Here is a 17769-nt window from a genome sequence, read left to right on the forward strand (position 1 = left end):
GATATATAAAGTAACGAGGAACAAGTCTAAAATAGTTGATAGAATGGAGAGATTATTTGGCATAGAAAAAGAGCTGTCTCTATCCGACCACGACAGTTTCGAAAATGCTTATTAGGCGATTATATTTTATTTTACCAGTTGGCTAAGCTCCTCTCTCTTTTTCTAGTGGTCACAAATTCAAAGCACATGAGCTGCCAACTTTGCCTAAAATTATCGCAAACCGATACTCAGGCTGAACTTTGCGAACCAAATGCCCATGGAAGGGACCTTTTCGCGACTTGCGCTTTCACCGGTATATATGTCTCAAACCAGACATTTAACAACGGCTACTAATATGTGCATGCTCTATAAATTTTGGCTACTAGCCCTGCCAATACCATTTCTCCCACACCGTTGCCTTTGAACAATTACCATATATATATATGCCTTCTGCAAGTCAAATAAAAACTGGATCTCTTTCTATCAAAAGTAACGTAGCTTCTGTTATGCATCATCCAGAAAAATCAAACTGTTTAAAATGCCATGAACTGCAAACATCAATCTCCATTCGATTTCCCAAAGTTACATATCATGGTTTCTAAAGACTAGCACGCTATGGCTGATAGACTTGATTCATGAGTAATATAATTCTCCACAAACCAGGCACTTGGCAAGTTATCATGATTAACTAAACAAATGAATTGGTTAGCCATGCTACGCTAGATGCAACAGACATTTAATAGCACACTACTCATCACAAAAGGAAAAAAAAAAAACAAGAAGAAAATATGAAGTTAGCAAAGTCAATAAATCATTTCAGCATAAGAAAGGTGTACGGGGCAATAAAATACATCTGAAAAGAGTGAACACTCCATGGATTAGGGGGTCATGAACAAATTTTTTTTCCAAGCAGTCTCTCAGAAGTTTATTCTTTGTGAGCAGAGTTAAAACTGCCAAGAATTTGGGTCAGCCAATCATCTGGCTAAAAATCCCGTCCTTTATATGGCATTTCCTGTGTAATAACAAAATACAGCATTGCGTCAGTTAAGAATTAGACTTACCCCCACAACTATAAGGCACATGATTAACTCATGGAAAGTATATCTTCATTAAATGTTCAAAATAAAATTTTTTATAAGTTAAAGAAAAATGTCAAATGATCACTATGAATGTGCTTTGAAATAAACCGACGGCACTCTGTGTTTTAAATGTTCTTCTCCTCGAAGCATCCCACTCATACTCAAAAGGATCATTTGAGTCTGAATGTCCATTTAACTGCTATTCTATTAAAGAAGACATCCCCCTTTATGTTCCATGGGAGAAATAATAATGATTCATGTCCATCAACCTGATGTGTTGCTGGACCATGGTTGAGGATCAAATTGGTAGTGAATGAAATTGAAGTATGTACTAGTATAAAGATTACTGATTAGAATGAGAACAAAAAGTTCATAATATATGCAGAAAAGGGATCCACATTCCTTACCTGTTGATAACTGGGCATGTACAGAACTTGCCTTGGATGGCCAAGAAGCATCTGCTGGCCAAACTGCAAAAGCATGATACATGTATACGTATTTATACCATATTCAAAAAAAAAAAAAACCCAGCAAGCTCACGGGATACCAAGAATCAAAAGCACTGTAGCACCTGATGCCCAGTTGGAGGAAAATATGCTTGCGGTGTCTGCATTGGAGCAACCTGGGGATTAAAAAGCACAGGCTGGTGCACACTAAATGGTGGTCCAATCTGCAAAATTCAGGAAATTAAGCCAAACCTTGAGCAACTCCGGCATATAAATACATACACATACTCCTTTTGTCCACGTTTCTTTTTCTATGAGAAAAATCACATTTATAAAGAACTAAAAGGGAAAACTTGCATGTATTTTTCACTTATGCACAATCATCAGCGGTACTATTTCCATCTTCCCAACTGTGCAACAAGGTGCAATCAATTAACAAACACACTTAACACTCACCATAATTCACTGACATTATAAACTCTTATAGCATATATGAAATATGTCCTTGCAATTCACCAAATATGATGATGAAGCCACATTAAAGTGGCATAGACTAATTTGTAGTTGTCAGGAAAATACATTCAACAACATTATGAAGAATTGTCGTAGAACATTTCATGTGTAAATGAGTCTAAATTCCCAACTGCAACGACCACAAGATATCAGAACTGTCACAAAGAATGCAATATTCCTGATAAAAGATCTGCACAATGACTAGAAAAACAAAGTTTCACCTCCATTGACTTTCCTTTCCACAGAAGTTCACTCCAGAAAAAATTAACAATCACTATAAAACAAGTCTCATAATACATTTATTATGATAAAGATAAGCAATGTCACAAGCTGCCCCTTAAGATGTTGCTACTGCTAAACCCAACGAAACAAAGGCTACACTAACTATGTTTCAAACAAATAAAACAAGGCCACTTCAAAATAAGAAACCCATACACACACACACACATTCACCACAGTGAAAGAAGTGAGAGCACAGTACTTACCCCTACACCCATAGGCACACCAGGCATATGTGGTACAGCAGAAACCCCAGATGGATAATAGAAGGAACCGTCGGACACAGGGGAAGCGGGCCTGACAGATGTTTGACAGGGGGTGAAACTCTTGGCATTGGGATTGAGTTTAAATTCCTGATGACCCAAAAGAAAGAGGGAGGGACAGAGAACCAGATATATTAGCCACACAAGAGTTACAAAACGAAGCACCGAAAAAAAACAAAAAACAAACAGAGCCTCCAAAAATAGGTGACAGAAAGGAATATCAGGTTGACATACATCAGCATACCTTAGCATGAGGGTTCAATGTAGATCTCTCAGAAGATAATGAACCCATAGATGAGCTCGGTGACACACCGAGACCACTAGAAGCTTTAGCAGCACTTAAAAAGCCAGAACTTGATGATGCAGAACTACCAGGCCGCCCAGAAGCATTCCCCAATTGTGCTTCACTGTGTACCTTGGTAGATACTGCGACCTCTGACAATTCAACTGGAGAAACGGTCCTTTCGTGACCCGTCAATGAAACATGGGATGGAGGAGAATAAGCCGTGGCAGTAGAGGATAGAGCCCCTTTGTCCAAGCCATCTTTCTTGCGAATCAGTGACGACTGTGAATCTACATCACATATAATCGCACAATCAGCAGCAAAACAGTGAAAATTTAACTCCATAAAAAATTAAAACTTCCTCATTTTGAGAAATGAAATGGGTAATTTTGGTTAAATAGAATGGAAAATGCATGCTACGTTCCAGACACAAAATATTAAAAAAACCAAGGGAAGGAAATAAGAGGTTATAAAGCTTAAAGTGGATATAGACAAATGCAAAAGAACAATTAAAAAAACTACCAAGTAAATGAATGTTTTCACTCTTTCGTGTTACACTTTCATCACCAAATTTAGCAAGGTAAATAAGCTTTCAACAAGAATTTCACTCACCCTCAAGTTTTGACCATTGAGCATCCTGAAGTACCTTCGTTGATATGGACATAAGGGGGAAAAGAGCAGATGTTAGAATTAACTAAACAAAATCTTAATATGAGGCATCTCCATAAGGAGGAAAATTCAAACAGTTATGAAACTCTCACCATCTGTTCTTGAATATGTTCTTTAGAAATATTCTCTCCTTGATGCCCACTGCGTGGATTGTCCTCAATCCTGCAATTTCCAAACATTGAATTTCCACAAAAAGGAAAAAAAAGAAAATTACAGATCAATCCATCTGCATAGTGCCAATCTCATGAAATAAGATGCAAGTCAGACTAGTTTCATGAAAATAAGATTAAAAATAGAGGAAACTATTATAAACCTGTTTTCACATTCTGAGATGGAGAAACTGCTGGAAGTTAACTCAGAAGCCACATGACTAGATTGATCGAAAGAACCAGTGGGACAATAAATTGCACCGTCATTTGATTGTGAGAAATTTGCCTCATCCTGCATATACAAAGACGGAAAAATATCTGGGTAAATACTAAAGCACAATAGCAAATCCAAACATAGTCACAAAAGCAATATAATAGAAAATTTAAACAGCATGACGATTTGTAAGTTACAGTCATTAGGGTGCAATCATGAATGATTGCGTTTCAGATGGCACTATATGGCCATTGCCTGTATTTCTATATTGATTTTTTTAAGCAGTACTTATTGCTTTAACCAAGACATTTCATGAACCTTTTGAATACACTTCCAGGCACATTTAACCGATGCTGCAAGAACAATTAAAAATAACTTGCATATTAAATTGGTCACTAACCATAAAAATAAAAGATTGAATAGAGACATTCTGAATCTATTATAACTAGTTGTAGAAGGAACCATACAACTTAAATATCGAATTCAGTTTGAGTTCCAACTGCACTTTTTTCTTTTCATGGATAGGAAAATGCAAATTTTGAACCTGATGAGAAATTAAATATACAAAGTATTGATGTACACGTTAAGAGATAAATGCCCCACATCCTCTACTTTGGCTAAATTGTATGGCAATATGTTGTACCCTCTCCTTTCACTAATAGGTCCTTTTAGGGAGAGTGCATGGGCCACTATAAGCCAAACTTAACATGGTATCAAAGCAGCCCCCTAGAGATGTGTTTTTGGATGGCCTTACATCCACCCGTTTCTTGGGTCATGGTTTGCCAGCCCACAAGTGAGGGGGGAGTGTTAAGAGATAAATGTCCCACATCTTCTAGTTTGGGTGAATTGTATGTGCATACATGTGGTACCCTCTCCTCTCCCTAATAGGTCCTTTAAGGGAGTGTATGGGCCAATATAAGCCAAATTTAACAGTTCATACTAGACATCATTCTAAGATTTGGAATACCAAAAAGCAATCCATCCGTTCAAATGAAAAGTATTTGTGCATGCATATACCTATATGGAACCCCAAGGATTAACTGGATTGAATTCAATGGCACAAAGAACTTCACCACTCTTTTGACCATGCCTCACTACCATTGCTTTGATGCAACTTTCCCCAGTGATCTTCGGGTCAGTGAATCACCCGCCACCACCCCTTTCCTCTAATAAAGGTAAACAACACCAGTGCACATTGCACAAGGCTCCCACAGTGGGTGGGGTCAGGGACATGCATGCAAGTTGTACGCATACCTTACCCCACATAATATGTGGAGTGAGAAAGCAAATTCAATTTATGAGTTCTCTAGAGCCTTAATCTAATCCTTCGACTTCAGGTATGTGATGGATCTCTTCTCTTCTCTTCTCCAACCTCTTCTCTTCTATTTTCCCGTCAGCTTCTCCCAACCTCTTCTTTAAGTTTTTCCCAACGACCCATAATTTTTTTTTGATATTATTGTGCTTCTGCCTTTTAGATACAAAAACAACGAGTTCAAGTGGAAATTTCTATTATTTAATCCACAACTACTACTCTACTACTATATTTTGTAATTTGGAAGTGTGAACAATACTTTATAAATGGTATTGTAATTGACTTTTATTACATTTGAAGTAGTACAATATGCATGGAGTTATTTATATTACATTTTATAATTCTAGAATATGTATATAAAATATATATATAAATATTTTTTATTCGCCGAGTCCAACCGCCCTCAAATATAGGATTCTTTGAGGTTTTGCGAATCCCCGCGTCCCCGCACCCACATCCCCACATCCGAGTCGGTGCTTCCTAGTCTCTGACATAATGGGAAGAACTAAATTCTCTCTATGAAAGAAGATTTCTAGGAAGAGTTTTACATGGCAAGAACCAGAAGATCGCCAGTGATTTAGGTGAGAGCAGAAATTACTATTTTTGTTGGCTTCGGGTGATCCTACGCGGCAGTGCTCTAAAATTACCTCCAAGATGACATTGTTGACCAATGAGGTGACTCTAGCCATTGCACTCTCTCAACTCCAATTTAGATGGTGTGCATGCTTGACTCAAGAGTTCGGGGGAAATCAAAATGAAACATCTTGTTGACAATTTCTCAATTCCCTTCAACAAAATCTAACATTTTAGTAAGTCGAAACATCCCCCATACCAAAAATGTTCTCATTTAAGGTAGTCAGCCAAGTGTAAATAATAGGCAAGGGCGTGTAAATTAATTACCCACAACATTTATGGTAGACGGCAAACTAGCAAGAAAGCACAACCACCTAGACAAGTTGGCATAGAGGAACCATTCCACCCAACTCATGAATGTTTCTTTAGCGCACAATTTAGAGTAACAGCATGTCCATACATTGTTTTTGTTCTCTACTTCTCTTCTATAGTCACAACCAAGATACAAGATAAATTCACAATAGACTCCTGGCAATGGGGCTATCATGCAGAAAAGAGCAGCTAAAATAATTAATAGACAAGCTTCAAAGCAGAGGATGTTTAGGGAAACGAAATGCTCCTAAAACAAATCAGACATAAATATCACGAGATAATGTGAAAATTTTGCGGTTCCATCTGAATAATATAGCATGAGATGGCCAGTACAAAGGTGTCCAGAAGCAGCATAGATGTAAGAACCCATGCAAACATATTTCAAGACATTTGAGTCATATTGCATCTTGTACCCAAGGACTATCACATAATTATGTTATTCCAAAGTCCTACCCTAAACAAACATTGATCTCTAATTCTCCAGGTGTATCTTGGAAGTACATATATTCAAGTCCAGCAGCGGCAGAATGTCATAAGTTGCTTACATCACATGTAAAGCAGAAGAGTCCATTTATGATAACCACCTAACTTCAAAAATCTTAACAAAGCTTCATCCAAACACGATTTAATGAATCACAAAGTCATTTTATAAAAGCTAATTGAAATACCACAGAATGATATAGAGAACTACCAGTAAGGAAGAGCTCGGTAACAATTGAGTTTCATCACTGTTTTTCCGATGGATCAAATCAGCGTTCATCTTGACGACAGGAGCAGATGATGTTCCAAAGGTTTCAATATTGCAAGAGTCCAACAATCTATCCTCATTTTCTTCATATCCACTATCATCAACCCCACTACCTCTATAGACTGAAGAGAATCTGGTCTCCTCATCAATATCAAATTTATCATGGAAACTTGTACCTCTTTCCTGTTAAAAAGATCAAAATAATAAAATCATTTTCCATTCAAAAACATGATAAATGAATGAGGTTTGGATGGACAAATTAACCCGACCGACAGAAATGGCGAAACCAGCTACAAGATAAACTCACCTCTGCCAGATGAAGATCGTGGGTTTCCTCACCCTCAATTTCCCTGGCAATCCTTAAAGCTTCCTTTTCCAGCTCTCTCATCTGAGGACCCCTTTCAAGTTTTGTGGTGTAGAGTTCCTCATCAAAAGTGCTTTTTACTCCAAATAATGTTTCATTCGTTTCAAACTGATTCCAACCCCTAAAATGAGAAAATGAACAGGAATGTAGCACTAGCAGAATATCTAAAGAACTGAAAGCAAAAAAACTTTCCCAGGAGTTAAAAAGAAACAAAACAGTAGAAAGAAGTGAACAACCAATCATGAAAACTATTAATACATGGGAAGCCGCAACGTAAACCTATTCCGCAATGCAAATCTCTCCGAGGGACTATACACCAAAACATATGCAGGTGTCTTGTTTCCATCATTCCATTGACCTTTTCACTCAAACCATATGGTCCCTTATGCAAGAGATATATTGCCCACTTAGTTTTTACTTTGCCTATCTAACCAACAATTAAATACAAAATGAGAAGCGCAAACAGACAGAGATTGATAAAATGAATCTGCATCCTCTGAGTGGCCACCCATTATATTGGGATTCCACCTGAGAATTCCATGATTGTAAACCTTGACTCAATAAACACCAAACCTAGTAGATGAGAATATAGCTCAGTCTATCATGTATATGGCAGCACCCCCCTTGGTGACTGATATGATATAGCATCCATGTCATATTGCTCCCAGACCAAGGAACAAATAAGCCAGTAGGACCACATACCATTTCCCACCTAGCTAGTACACCATGTCCATGTAAAATACCAATATACATTATTACTTATTGTAAAAGAAAAACGATACAATTGGTTTGGGTTGCATCAAACATGAACTATACAAATCCGAGTCTCTCTTATAATCTAACCCGAGTTAAGCAACTCAGAGGACACTAATTTTCCATACAGATATTTGTTTTCTACGGTATATGCATAGTGGGTACCAAAATGCCAAGGAAAAAAAAAACAAAAAACCTTTTGACTTCAGAAGACTCGTCAAACAAGATGCAGGTAAGGCAATCAGTTGAAACTGGAAAGGGGCAGGCTAATGCAACTAGAATAAGGTTATTACTATAGACACAACAAACATCAATCAGCCTTAATCTTATTTAATTAGATAAGTTTTCTAAAATATATAATAATTACTAAAAGACTTGCAGAAGAAAAAGGAGTTATTTTAGCAACCTATTCCAAGGGCCACCAAATATATCATCCAGTTCTGGACACTGTGGATCATCATTATCAGGGACCCATCGTTCCAGTTCTCTCTCCACGTCCACAAAACGAGAATGTGATATGCTGGAGTCGAGTAAAATTTCCTGGTGCTTCTCATGTAGCAGATCATTTGAAAACGCATCTGCCGAGACAGGCACATCCTGGACTCATTAAGAAAGTAACAAGATCAGGCAACTAAGTAGCATGAAACATATTACGAACAAAGCCCATATGTGCAAATTTTAATTTAAATATTCAATTATGTTCAGTTCGTAAATATCAAAATTGCGTGCATGTTTTGCATTCAAGAATAATATTTGTAGCATGATAAAAAAAAGTCATGTCAACTACATCTAATGACACCATAGAAAAGAATCCTCATTGAAAATTCAGACAAGCATTCAAAAAACAAGGAGTAAAACCTTTGCTACAACTTGTACAAGCTCTTTGCCAGGTATGATAAAAGTTTTCGTGGGAGGCTTGTTAACAAGCTCTGCCCTCTGCCATCGAGAAGAACCATCCTTTGTCAGGCATGCCATTTTCAAAATAACTCCTAAAAGCAACAAGCAACCAAGTGTTTACTAAATAGTGTAAGTGACAACATAGGGAATGGATTGACATGTAAGTGACAAAAGCACAATCCTTTGAACAAAATCAAATTGATTGAGCAGAGCCTACCAAACTCCCGGTCAGCAGTGGATGGGTGAACCAACCCAGCATGAAATATTCCAGAATATATGGATCCATCTTTCAACTGCACTTGTACAGGTTGCCCAATAAGGCATGTTGTCATATAAACTAAACGATCATGAGAATGACCCTCAAAATTTCCAACTCTGCCACCAGCCGGTGCACCTATTACAACTAGTATTAGATAAATTGACATAGTATTAACAGAAAATAATAGTGTCAAAAGAGTTTACCAGTATTATTTAATCTGTTTGTATTTGATTTTCCAGACTTACTCTCCAGCCTAGGACCCACATCTCTCTCACCTCGCCGTCGAGCAAACCCATTGGAAGAAGGTTTGGACTGTACAGCTTGTTGCATATTCATCTCGCTTCCTGTCGTCTCTCCTACAACAACAAAGCCTGGCATAAGTTTCACTGATTCCACAAGCAAATAAAAAGGATGAGTGACAGGCGAACCAAAAAGAAAATAAAGGCAGTTGGAAAAAAAAAAGAAGAAGAAGAAAGAAAGGTACAACAATCCAACGACATCAAATGGGATGAAAAACAAATACAGTAAAGCTTATAGACTATAGAGTTTTAGTTGAATCAGAAGCAAATGCACCATTCTCTTTAATACCTACAAGGTTTCAAGATACTCTATAAGAAACTCTACTTCCAGAACACAAGACTTACAAATTCAAGATCATCTCGGAAACACCCATGAAAAAAACCCCTTTAAAACTCGGGTATCAATGCACTAACTTCCAGCAACCTGGAAAGTCATTGTATGTCACATTTATGGAAACGAAGATGTCACACTCAATTATTTTGCACCTTGCTGCTAACACTTCCGAAATTAAAAAATAAAAATAGGTGCTTCCCACTAGGCCAATGGGACAAAATTTTCGCATCTTTGAAGCTCGACTCTCCTTTGGGATAAAAGCGATAAAACTTGAATTCATAGCGTCCACAAAGTCCCCCATGAGTATGAAAATCTCTAAAAACAGTATTTTTCTCTTCCATTGTTGTCCAGGTTCTTTAAAAAAGCAGAGGAAAAACCATCAGGGCACGGCGCCCTGTCACCTACACAATCATCAAGGCCGACTTTTATTTTCTCCTCCTCACCAGCATTTTACAACTGAATGTCACCCACCAGTAGTGTCCTGGTGAAATCCTCTACGAACAAACCCTCATAACAACTGCAAATTCGTGTCCTTAACTCCTCACCCCCAATTATTCCATCATCTACTTCCAGCCTGGACATGCAATTGGATCTTTGGTAGATACTAGCCATAAGATGGAGGAGTTTCTTCCATGTATATTAAATTCAGCGGACTGATCTTAGTCATGATGATGTCTTATTCCCTAAAAGTTCCTTTCTTCCTTCTCTTGAGAAGGGATTTGACAGATTTCAGTTCAGACTTCAGACGTGACAACAAAACTTGTATAAACCCCGTGTTTGAAGATTTTCCCTACAATTTCTAATCGTATCAGTGAAACCAACCTGCTTCAACCACACTTTCATAAAAGGCATAGTGGGGTACAAAATGATTCAAGCATGGCTGGATGCTGAGCTGGGGTGGGCGTGAGGAGAAGCTTATGGATAACATCCGGGTACTGTACTTCCCCATCAACAGAAATCGGGAAGCAATCATGCATGGGAGGAATTGGAAATTCCCTAAAGACCCCACCCGTACTAGCATTTGATCTCCAAGCAAAATCCCAATTGTACTCAGTTGTACTTGTCTACCTCATAAAACCCCCTAAACCGCAAATAATCCAATTCCTTTACCCTTGGTTATCAGTTATTTATAAGCATATTGAACCAAAACATAAAGCAACCATTGAGTGAGAACAAGGTATACATGGAAGATATGCCCATTCAAGATGAGTTAACTAAAATTTTTCTTAAAAAAATTACCAATCAATGTAACCCTAACAGAATAACCCAACAGCTTGCGACGAAGAACTTAATTAAGCATATAAACAATCACTCAAGACGAACTAGAAGCAGATACAAGAAGAAGGAGAACACCTATTCTCACCTAGAGAAGCTTAACTGGCGTACAATTCAATTGATGCTGCCTTGAGCTCCAAGAGGAATATAGGGATTGATACAAGATGATTAGGGTTTCTCGAGTGGAGGAGTTTGTTTAGGGTTTGAAGAGGGAGTGAAAGATCAGAGAGCACGAATCAAGAGACAAATACATGTACATACATACAGATTATACGTACATATACGCAGTGTAAATGTCTGAAAGAAACATAGAGAGCTGGGTTTGATCTCGAGCGAGAGAGGGAGAGAGCGAATAGGGAAACTTCGGACACCGTTTTTTGTCTCTCTGATTTTGGAAGGAAGGAGAAATTTTGGAGATTAAACAAGACTTCAAGCAATAGGAAGGGGTGGGAGAATCGTCTGTGGCAGGATGTAGGGTGTCTGATGGACCTCTCCACCAGTCAACTTCATTGTTTTGAATTTTGATCGTCGGTTAGCTGTGTTTTTTTTTTTTTTCTTTTTAATCACCCTCCTCTCGTTTTTTTCCTTGTTATATTTTTCTTATCAAATTTTATTTTGGTGGGAAATACTAATAAGGTTACGTTTGGTTGGAGTAACTAATGGGAATGCCGAATGATAATGGGAGTGGGAATAGGAATGACCATTATTATCATACGTTGGTTGCATCAAAGAGTGTTATAATAATGACGGATTATAATGTGGTCATTTCGCGCACAATTTTGACAATAACATAAATTATAACATATATGGTAGATAATAAATAGTTGTAGATATGGTTTTTGAAATGTTAGTAGGTGTTTGGTTGTACTTTTGTTGGTAGCATAAATGTTGTTAAAATAGTTGTATAAATTACGTTCATGGGTATTATGTGTTAAAGTTGAAACATATTAAAATAAATGATTAAATAAATAACAAATAATTTATAAATTAACTTTTCAAAAAAAATAATTTATAAATTAATAAAAAAATTAAAATAAATATATTATCAATTACTTTTCAAATAATTTTTAATATTTTTATTTAAAGAATTAAATTATTAACTAATCCAAACTAAAAATGTGGGGTAAAAAAAAGTGGAGAGAGAATGAGGGTATTAATAGTCACTCCAATATAAAGTGAAGGTTAAAAAAAGAAAATTGTTGCAAATTGTCCATGTAAGAGCATTCACATTGGTATCTCTTAACAGATTCTCTATTTTATCTACAAAATACCACTTTTTGATAGTTTACAGATTCTCTATTTAACATACACTGCATCAGTATCTCTATTTTAAATCTCTATCGTATTAAAATATTAGTTTTATCTTATTTTAATATTTCTTATGTGTATTATATGATTTCAAGTAAGGATTAAAATGTTTACGAAATATAATCTAGTTTATATATTAATTTTAGACAAAACAATTAATTTTAATTTTAATAATATTTATTAATATATAATAAAGTAAAATCAAATATTCCCAACGGTTATATTTCAAAAGTACAGATTTTTAACGGTTATATTTGAAAAGTAAATATTTTCAACGGCTATATTTGAAAAGTAAAGATTCCTAACGGTTATATTTCTAAATTTATAAAAAGAGGCGACCTTAATTTGTTGCTTACAACAATTGCTTCCTTCATTCTTGCTCTCCAATTTCAACTCTATTGTATTTGCTATCATCATTTCCACAATCAAATGGGTTCATTTTTTAAAAAATGGTTTCAAGAATCTCTTTTCGACTCTTCCTCTGATGAAGAGTTAGAAGAGATGCTCATATTCGAAGCGAAGCAACAGAGGTTAGAGAGGATGCGAGCCTCATCATCACGTACTCCACGATTGTATATTGATCGTGGCTTTATTGAAGGTCACGAACGACTTTTCAATGATTATTTTGCAGAGAATCCGGTTTACCTCCTAATAGATTCAGAAGAAGATTTTGAATGCGACGTGATCTATTCCTTCGCATTCAGTCTGCCATAGAAGCTCATGAACCCTTTTTTCAACAAAAAATGGATGCAGCTGGAAAGTTGGGGTTATCTTCACTTCAAAAAATTACAGCTGCATTTCGAATGCTTGCATACGGTGTCTCCGCCGACCTTTTGGATGAGTATGTGAGAATCGGGGAGAGCACAGCAATATTGTCTATGAAGATATTTGTTAAAACGTTGATATCTATTTTTGGAAACGAATATCTAGTTTCGAGACTTTATTGACCAATACATCCGCATCCAAGACAGAGAAATACATACTCAACTTCAAGCTGACCTTGTGTAGCATTTGTGGAACATTCATAGCAATGCTTAGTAATATTGTTGTTCGATATGTTTATTTTCTCGTAATGTTGTTGTTCGATTAAACTTCCGTATGCGTAAGCTTTTAATTTATATGTTACTAATTTAATATTTAATATTTTTATTAATTTAACATTTGTGTTGTTATTTATATTTTAATATTAAGTTATTAATATTAACTCTGCTGCGGATGTGAATGAGCAGGGAGGGAGAGATGAGAGTGAGCAGAGAGATAAGATGAAGATGAGAGAGAGTATGGAGATATAAAGCTCAATAAAATATTAATTTTATCTTGTACAGATTATTGTAGCGTTGCAACAACTCTGGCACAAAAAATAAATTGTCGGTATTATACAGTTTTTTTACCGATACCAATGTAGACCCATCTTTTAAGCAATCTTTCATTTTTACTCTAGATAATAACGACTCACACTGGTTTACAGATACCAGTGTGAGTGCTCTAAGACCATTTGAAAATTGACAATATATTGTATAGAAATTCTCTCAGTTTTTGGGATGGAAAATTATAATGTTTGGTATGCAAACAAAATATTTGTTGGAATGGAATAGGAATAAATTATTTTTTGACCAAAATACCATTTATCTCTTCATAAATTTTAAAGGGAAAATTGATGATAAGTCCATCTCTTAAAACTATTATTCCGACAATTACACTCTTAAAAGTTGTATTCCATAAAATCCATAAAGTTTAAAAGATATGATTTAATTGTCTAAAATATCCTCATCTTCATTCTCAAACATGACACACGGCGTGATTCATCTCCGACCTCGGCTGGAATCTTCATCTCCAATGTCGAAAGCTTTGTCCTCACCCCCCATGGCTTATTCAACAATTCTATGGCATTTTCAGTGATTTTTCATCCCGATTTTTGTTGTATTCAAACTAGATCTACTCATACTCATCATGGGGCTTGTAGATCTTGTTGTTCTCCTTCTATCTGTCATCACATCATTATTTTTAGAATTTTCTGTGATGATTTTCGTGATTTTTTGGTTCTTATTTGAGATATGTAAACTGTATGTGATATGTTATCTGTTTCGATTAATTTGATATTTGTCATAATGTTATTTGTCTTGTTAAAATATTATTTGTCTTTAATTAAATGTCATCTGTTTGAAGTTTCAAAAGGACCAAAACTGATAACATATCAAAACAGATTCAAAACAGATATAATATCTACATATTCGATTTCAGAAGATTATTGATAAATACAAAACATATATAATATTTACATATACAAAACATATATAATATCAGATATTGAAGATAGAAAACACCTTTTCATATTCGTTCTCTATTTCTCTCTCTAGATCAAAACTCTACTTTGAAGATCTGTCTCTGCTGAAAGTGAAAGAAGAATAAGGAGCCTCGATCCCGATCTTAGTCGCAAGAAAGAGGAAGTAGAAGAAAAATGTTGATCTATGTTGCAAGCAATGGAAGAAGAGTCGATCTAGGAAGAAGAGAGAAGAAGCAGTGAAGAAAGAAGAAAAAGAGAGACGTCCAAGGAAGGAAGAAGAGAAGCGCCGAAGAAAGAAGAATGATGAAATAAAGAATAAAGTGTTTACAATAGGAATGATATTTTATTCACTCAACAATATTTGTATTTTTTTCTAAAGTTTTTCCCTCTTTGTCCTTGTTGGGATATAAATATTATTTTTTGCCATTCTATCTAATTTCCCCAATTTTAAAACATTATATGATTAAAATATTTATATTATATTATTTTTAAAATATTATTATATATGTTTAATAGACTTTAAAATATAATATAATAAAAACATTTATATTATATTATTTTTTAAAATATAATTATATATATTTTAGATTTTAAAATCTAATGTTATATTTTTGAAAAAAATAAATGTATTCCAATAAGTATAATGATAATATTATTTTTGGTATGTAAAATATATGTGGGAATGTAATGGTAATGAAATGTTTGTTGATCATAATATACTTATGTTTTAATGAGATGTTTTATTAATGGGGGTACAATAGTAAAAATGAAATAGTTGACCATTCCAGGAGAATAGGAATGACCATTCATAGGGGAAGTGGGAATGGTCATTATTACTAACAAGGGAATGATCATTCCTATGGTCATTCCATTACAATTGTTCTCAAGACCAACCAAACATAGAAGTCGTAATAATAAAGTGATGTAATGTCCATTACCATTCCTTGATCAACAAACATAACCTAAGAGAGTTGCATTATTGAATTTTGTAGGGAAATTTAAAAGTTGGTTTGGCAAAATTTGAAAACTCCCCTCGACATTTCCTTTTAAAATTACAATTAATGATTTTGAATTTATAAATTTATTTCACCAAAGCAACTTTTTTTTTTTTTTGGAAAGAGTTCACCATAGCAACCTAACTAAAAGCAATCAATTATTTTTATAGAAAAAATAATTAATTTCTTGATTTCCCAATTAAGTTTGATGCACTGCACTTTTTTTTTTTTTTACTAACTTAAAGGATAGAAGATTTAATGATTTTATTAGTTAATGTGATGAGATGGCCCATTTGATCCATGAGAAAATTTTTGTGCAATCCTTTTCAATACTTAAAAAATGTTTCTAATGTGATGATTTATAGAACAAAAAAAAATTAATACATTTTAAAACTCTTCTTAAAATTTTCACTTTGTTTCTTTTAAAGCCGTCAACTCCTAGCTATCTTTTTTGATAGGTAGTAAAGATTAATGATTTATATTGACTCATTTAAAGAAAATTATCAAAACAATGGTTTTCAACACATTTAAGTGTCTAATATATAACTTAGAATCAAAGAATTCAAAAAATTAAGTGGTTAAGGATCCATTTTTGAAAGTGGCTTTTAATGACAAATACTGAAAAGAATTGTGAAGCCAATTTTCTCATTGTTCACAGGTCCTTGTGAAGGAGTGTCGTAACTGGGATCACGACTTGGAGACGTATCCGGGAGTGTCGGTGATTGAAGTTTGAAGACGACTATGTGGTAATGTGCCAACGTAACTAAATGAAAAATCTAGACCCGCTGATTGAATTTCTGATGAGAGACAACAGAGACAAGTTGTGTTTCTATTGGGTATGTCCTTTTTGTTTATGTGAGTTGCTATGTTACCATGAATTCACTGACCTTGTTTCCCAGTAACCAACGTGCATACGCCACTACTTGGAGTGGTTTTTTTTTTTTTTTTGCATTTTATCATTTAAATGCATTTCCTTGCCAAGGTATTACACCAGGTGCATGAAAATTAGCCTGGTACAGGATCAGTCTCACTATACCGACATTGGATTCAAGACATTTGAGAACATAAATACACCCTTGATCTTGAAGGAATTGAATAAATTATGGGAAAAGGGAGAATTTAATGAATCAAACACATTGTTGTCGGATGATACGTTTAATAAGGCGTGACGCAAGCCGGTGAACTTAATAGTACTTTAAAGTAGCATTTTATGCTCCATTTCATGCTTCGAATACAGTTTGTTTAAAATTATCCTCTCTGATGCACACACATTGATATTCCCATATTCTTACAAGTTTACAAATACTGAAGATTGTTCAGTACATAAGATATTTATGTTACTTTTTGAGTTCAACTTGTTTCTCGTGGTTAATCTTTGGCCATGTGATCTTTCTAAACTATGATGGTTGATTATTTCCCCTTCGTGCCCATGGCTCTCAACAGATGTGGGAGGTGACTTGAGGTTGTAGTTGAAAGATGTAGCTAGTGCCGTAAATGTTCAAAGACATGTTGAGGCAAATCCATTTGGGCAACCACCTATTACGTCATTTCACTCAATATGGAATATTTATAGTAAGTAGTTGTACATAAAATAGTTGTTTGACTGTCTTATGGATTTTTTTATTTCTTTATCTAGAGAATTCTAATCTTTTACTTTGTTTCAATATATGTATATATATGTATGTGTGTATATATATATGTTGTAAGCTGTACGAATTTTAGTATGAATGTACTCGAGACTTTTTCAGAGAATGAAGTATTGAAAAAATAGAAAACATATGATATATTATAAAACAGAACACATCATTTTGATACAAGAAGGAGAATGAAGTCTCTCTCGGTCAGGATATCTCCTCTCTAGAGTCTTCTCTCTTTTTACTCTATCAAGTGGGTGAATTGTTTTTGATTTGTTTTTTTCCATATAAGACCTTTCTAGAGTTATGGCTGAGCTTTTCTTTGAATGAGTTGACAACAAGTCTGACTTACATAGGCTTGCAAATAGTGAACCTAAGAGCATTCCCATTGGTTACTGTAAAACACAATCTGTAGACAAAATGCAGTTTCATCCGTACAGATATTCATCAAATATGACTTGCATCGGTATCTGTTAGAAATCGTTATA

At 35.1% G+C, this 17769-nt stretch overlaps 2 protein-coding genes across 3 annotated transcripts; one reads left to right on the plus strand and one right to left on the minus strand.

The window, feature by feature from the left end:
* Positions 1-574: 574 nt before the first annotated feature.
* Positions 575-11463, minus strand: LOC120002267 (polyadenylate-binding protein-interacting protein 3-like). Of its 2 annotated transcripts, none has more exons than XM_038850956.1 (15): positions 11149-11463; positions 9356-9508; positions 9111-9287; positions 8855-8985; positions 8403-8593; positions 7187-7364; positions 6823-7062; positions 3825-3952; positions 3604-3673; positions 3455-3479; positions 2804-3132; positions 2503-2649; positions 1630-1728; positions 1466-1528; positions 575-991 (listed from the first exon to the last, which is right to left on the minus strand). In XM_038850956.1, the coding sequence occupies exons 2-15, from the start codon at positions 9486-9488 to the stop codon at positions 962-964; spliced, it is 1941 nt and encodes a 646-aa protein (XP_038706884.1). In that variant the 5' UTR covers positions 9489-9508; positions 11149-11463; the 3' UTR covers positions 575-961. The 2 variants fall into 2 exon arrangements, with proteins under 2 accessions (XP_038706884.1, XP_038706883.1); XM_038850955.1 differs by having other exon boundaries at positions 3455-3488.
* Positions 11464-12797: 1334 nt separating this feature from the next.
* Positions 12798-16380, plus strand: LOC120002617. Its single transcript, XM_038851377.1, has 3 exons — positions 12798-13007; positions 13073-13213; positions 16306-16380. Exons 1-3 carry the CDS (start codon positions 12798-12800, stop codon positions 16378-16380), a joined length of 426 nt encoding a protein of 141 aa, XP_038707305.1.
* Positions 16381-17769: the final 1389 nt, after the last annotated feature.

The sequence above is a fragment of the Tripterygium wilfordii genome, chromosome 7, assembly GCF_013401445.1.
Source record: "Tripterygium wilfordii isolate XIE 37 chromosome 7, ASM1340144v1, whole genome shotgun sequence".
Classification (NCBI taxonomy): Eukaryota; Viridiplantae; Streptophyta; class Magnoliopsida; order Celastrales; family Celastraceae; genus Tripterygium; species Tripterygium wilfordii.

What these genes read in the sequence shown, in the direction of transcription:
- LOC120002617 (XM_038851377.1), top strand. Translation starts at nt 12,798, where the DNA reads ATGGGTTCATTTTTTAAAAAATGGTTTCAAGAATCTCTTTTCGACTCT. An exon ending in ATTATTTTGCAGAGAATCCG is followed by an intron (nt 13,008 to 13,072) that starts GTTTACCTCCTA and finishes CTTCGCATTCAG; the next exon opens with TCTGCCATAGAAGCTCATGA. An exon ending in CCGACCTTTTGGATGAGTAT is followed by an intron (nt 13,214 to 16,305) that starts GTGAGAATCGGG and finishes CATTGTTCACAG; the next exon opens with GTCCTTGTGAAGGAGTGTCG.
- LOC120002267 (XM_038850955.1), bottom strand. Translation starts at nt 9,488, where the DNA reads ATGAATATGCAACAAGCTGTACAGTCCAAACCTTCTTCCAATGGGTTT. An exon ending in TCAATGGTCAAAACTTGAGG is followed by an intron (nt 3,133 to 3,454) that starts GTGAGTGAAATT and finishes TATGTGATGTAG; the next exon opens with ATTCACAGTCGTCACTGATT. An exon ending in ACATGCCCAGTTATCAACAG is followed by an intron (nt 992 to 1,465) that starts GTAAGGAATGTG and finishes GTTATTACACAG; the next exon opens with GAAATGCCATATAAAGGACG.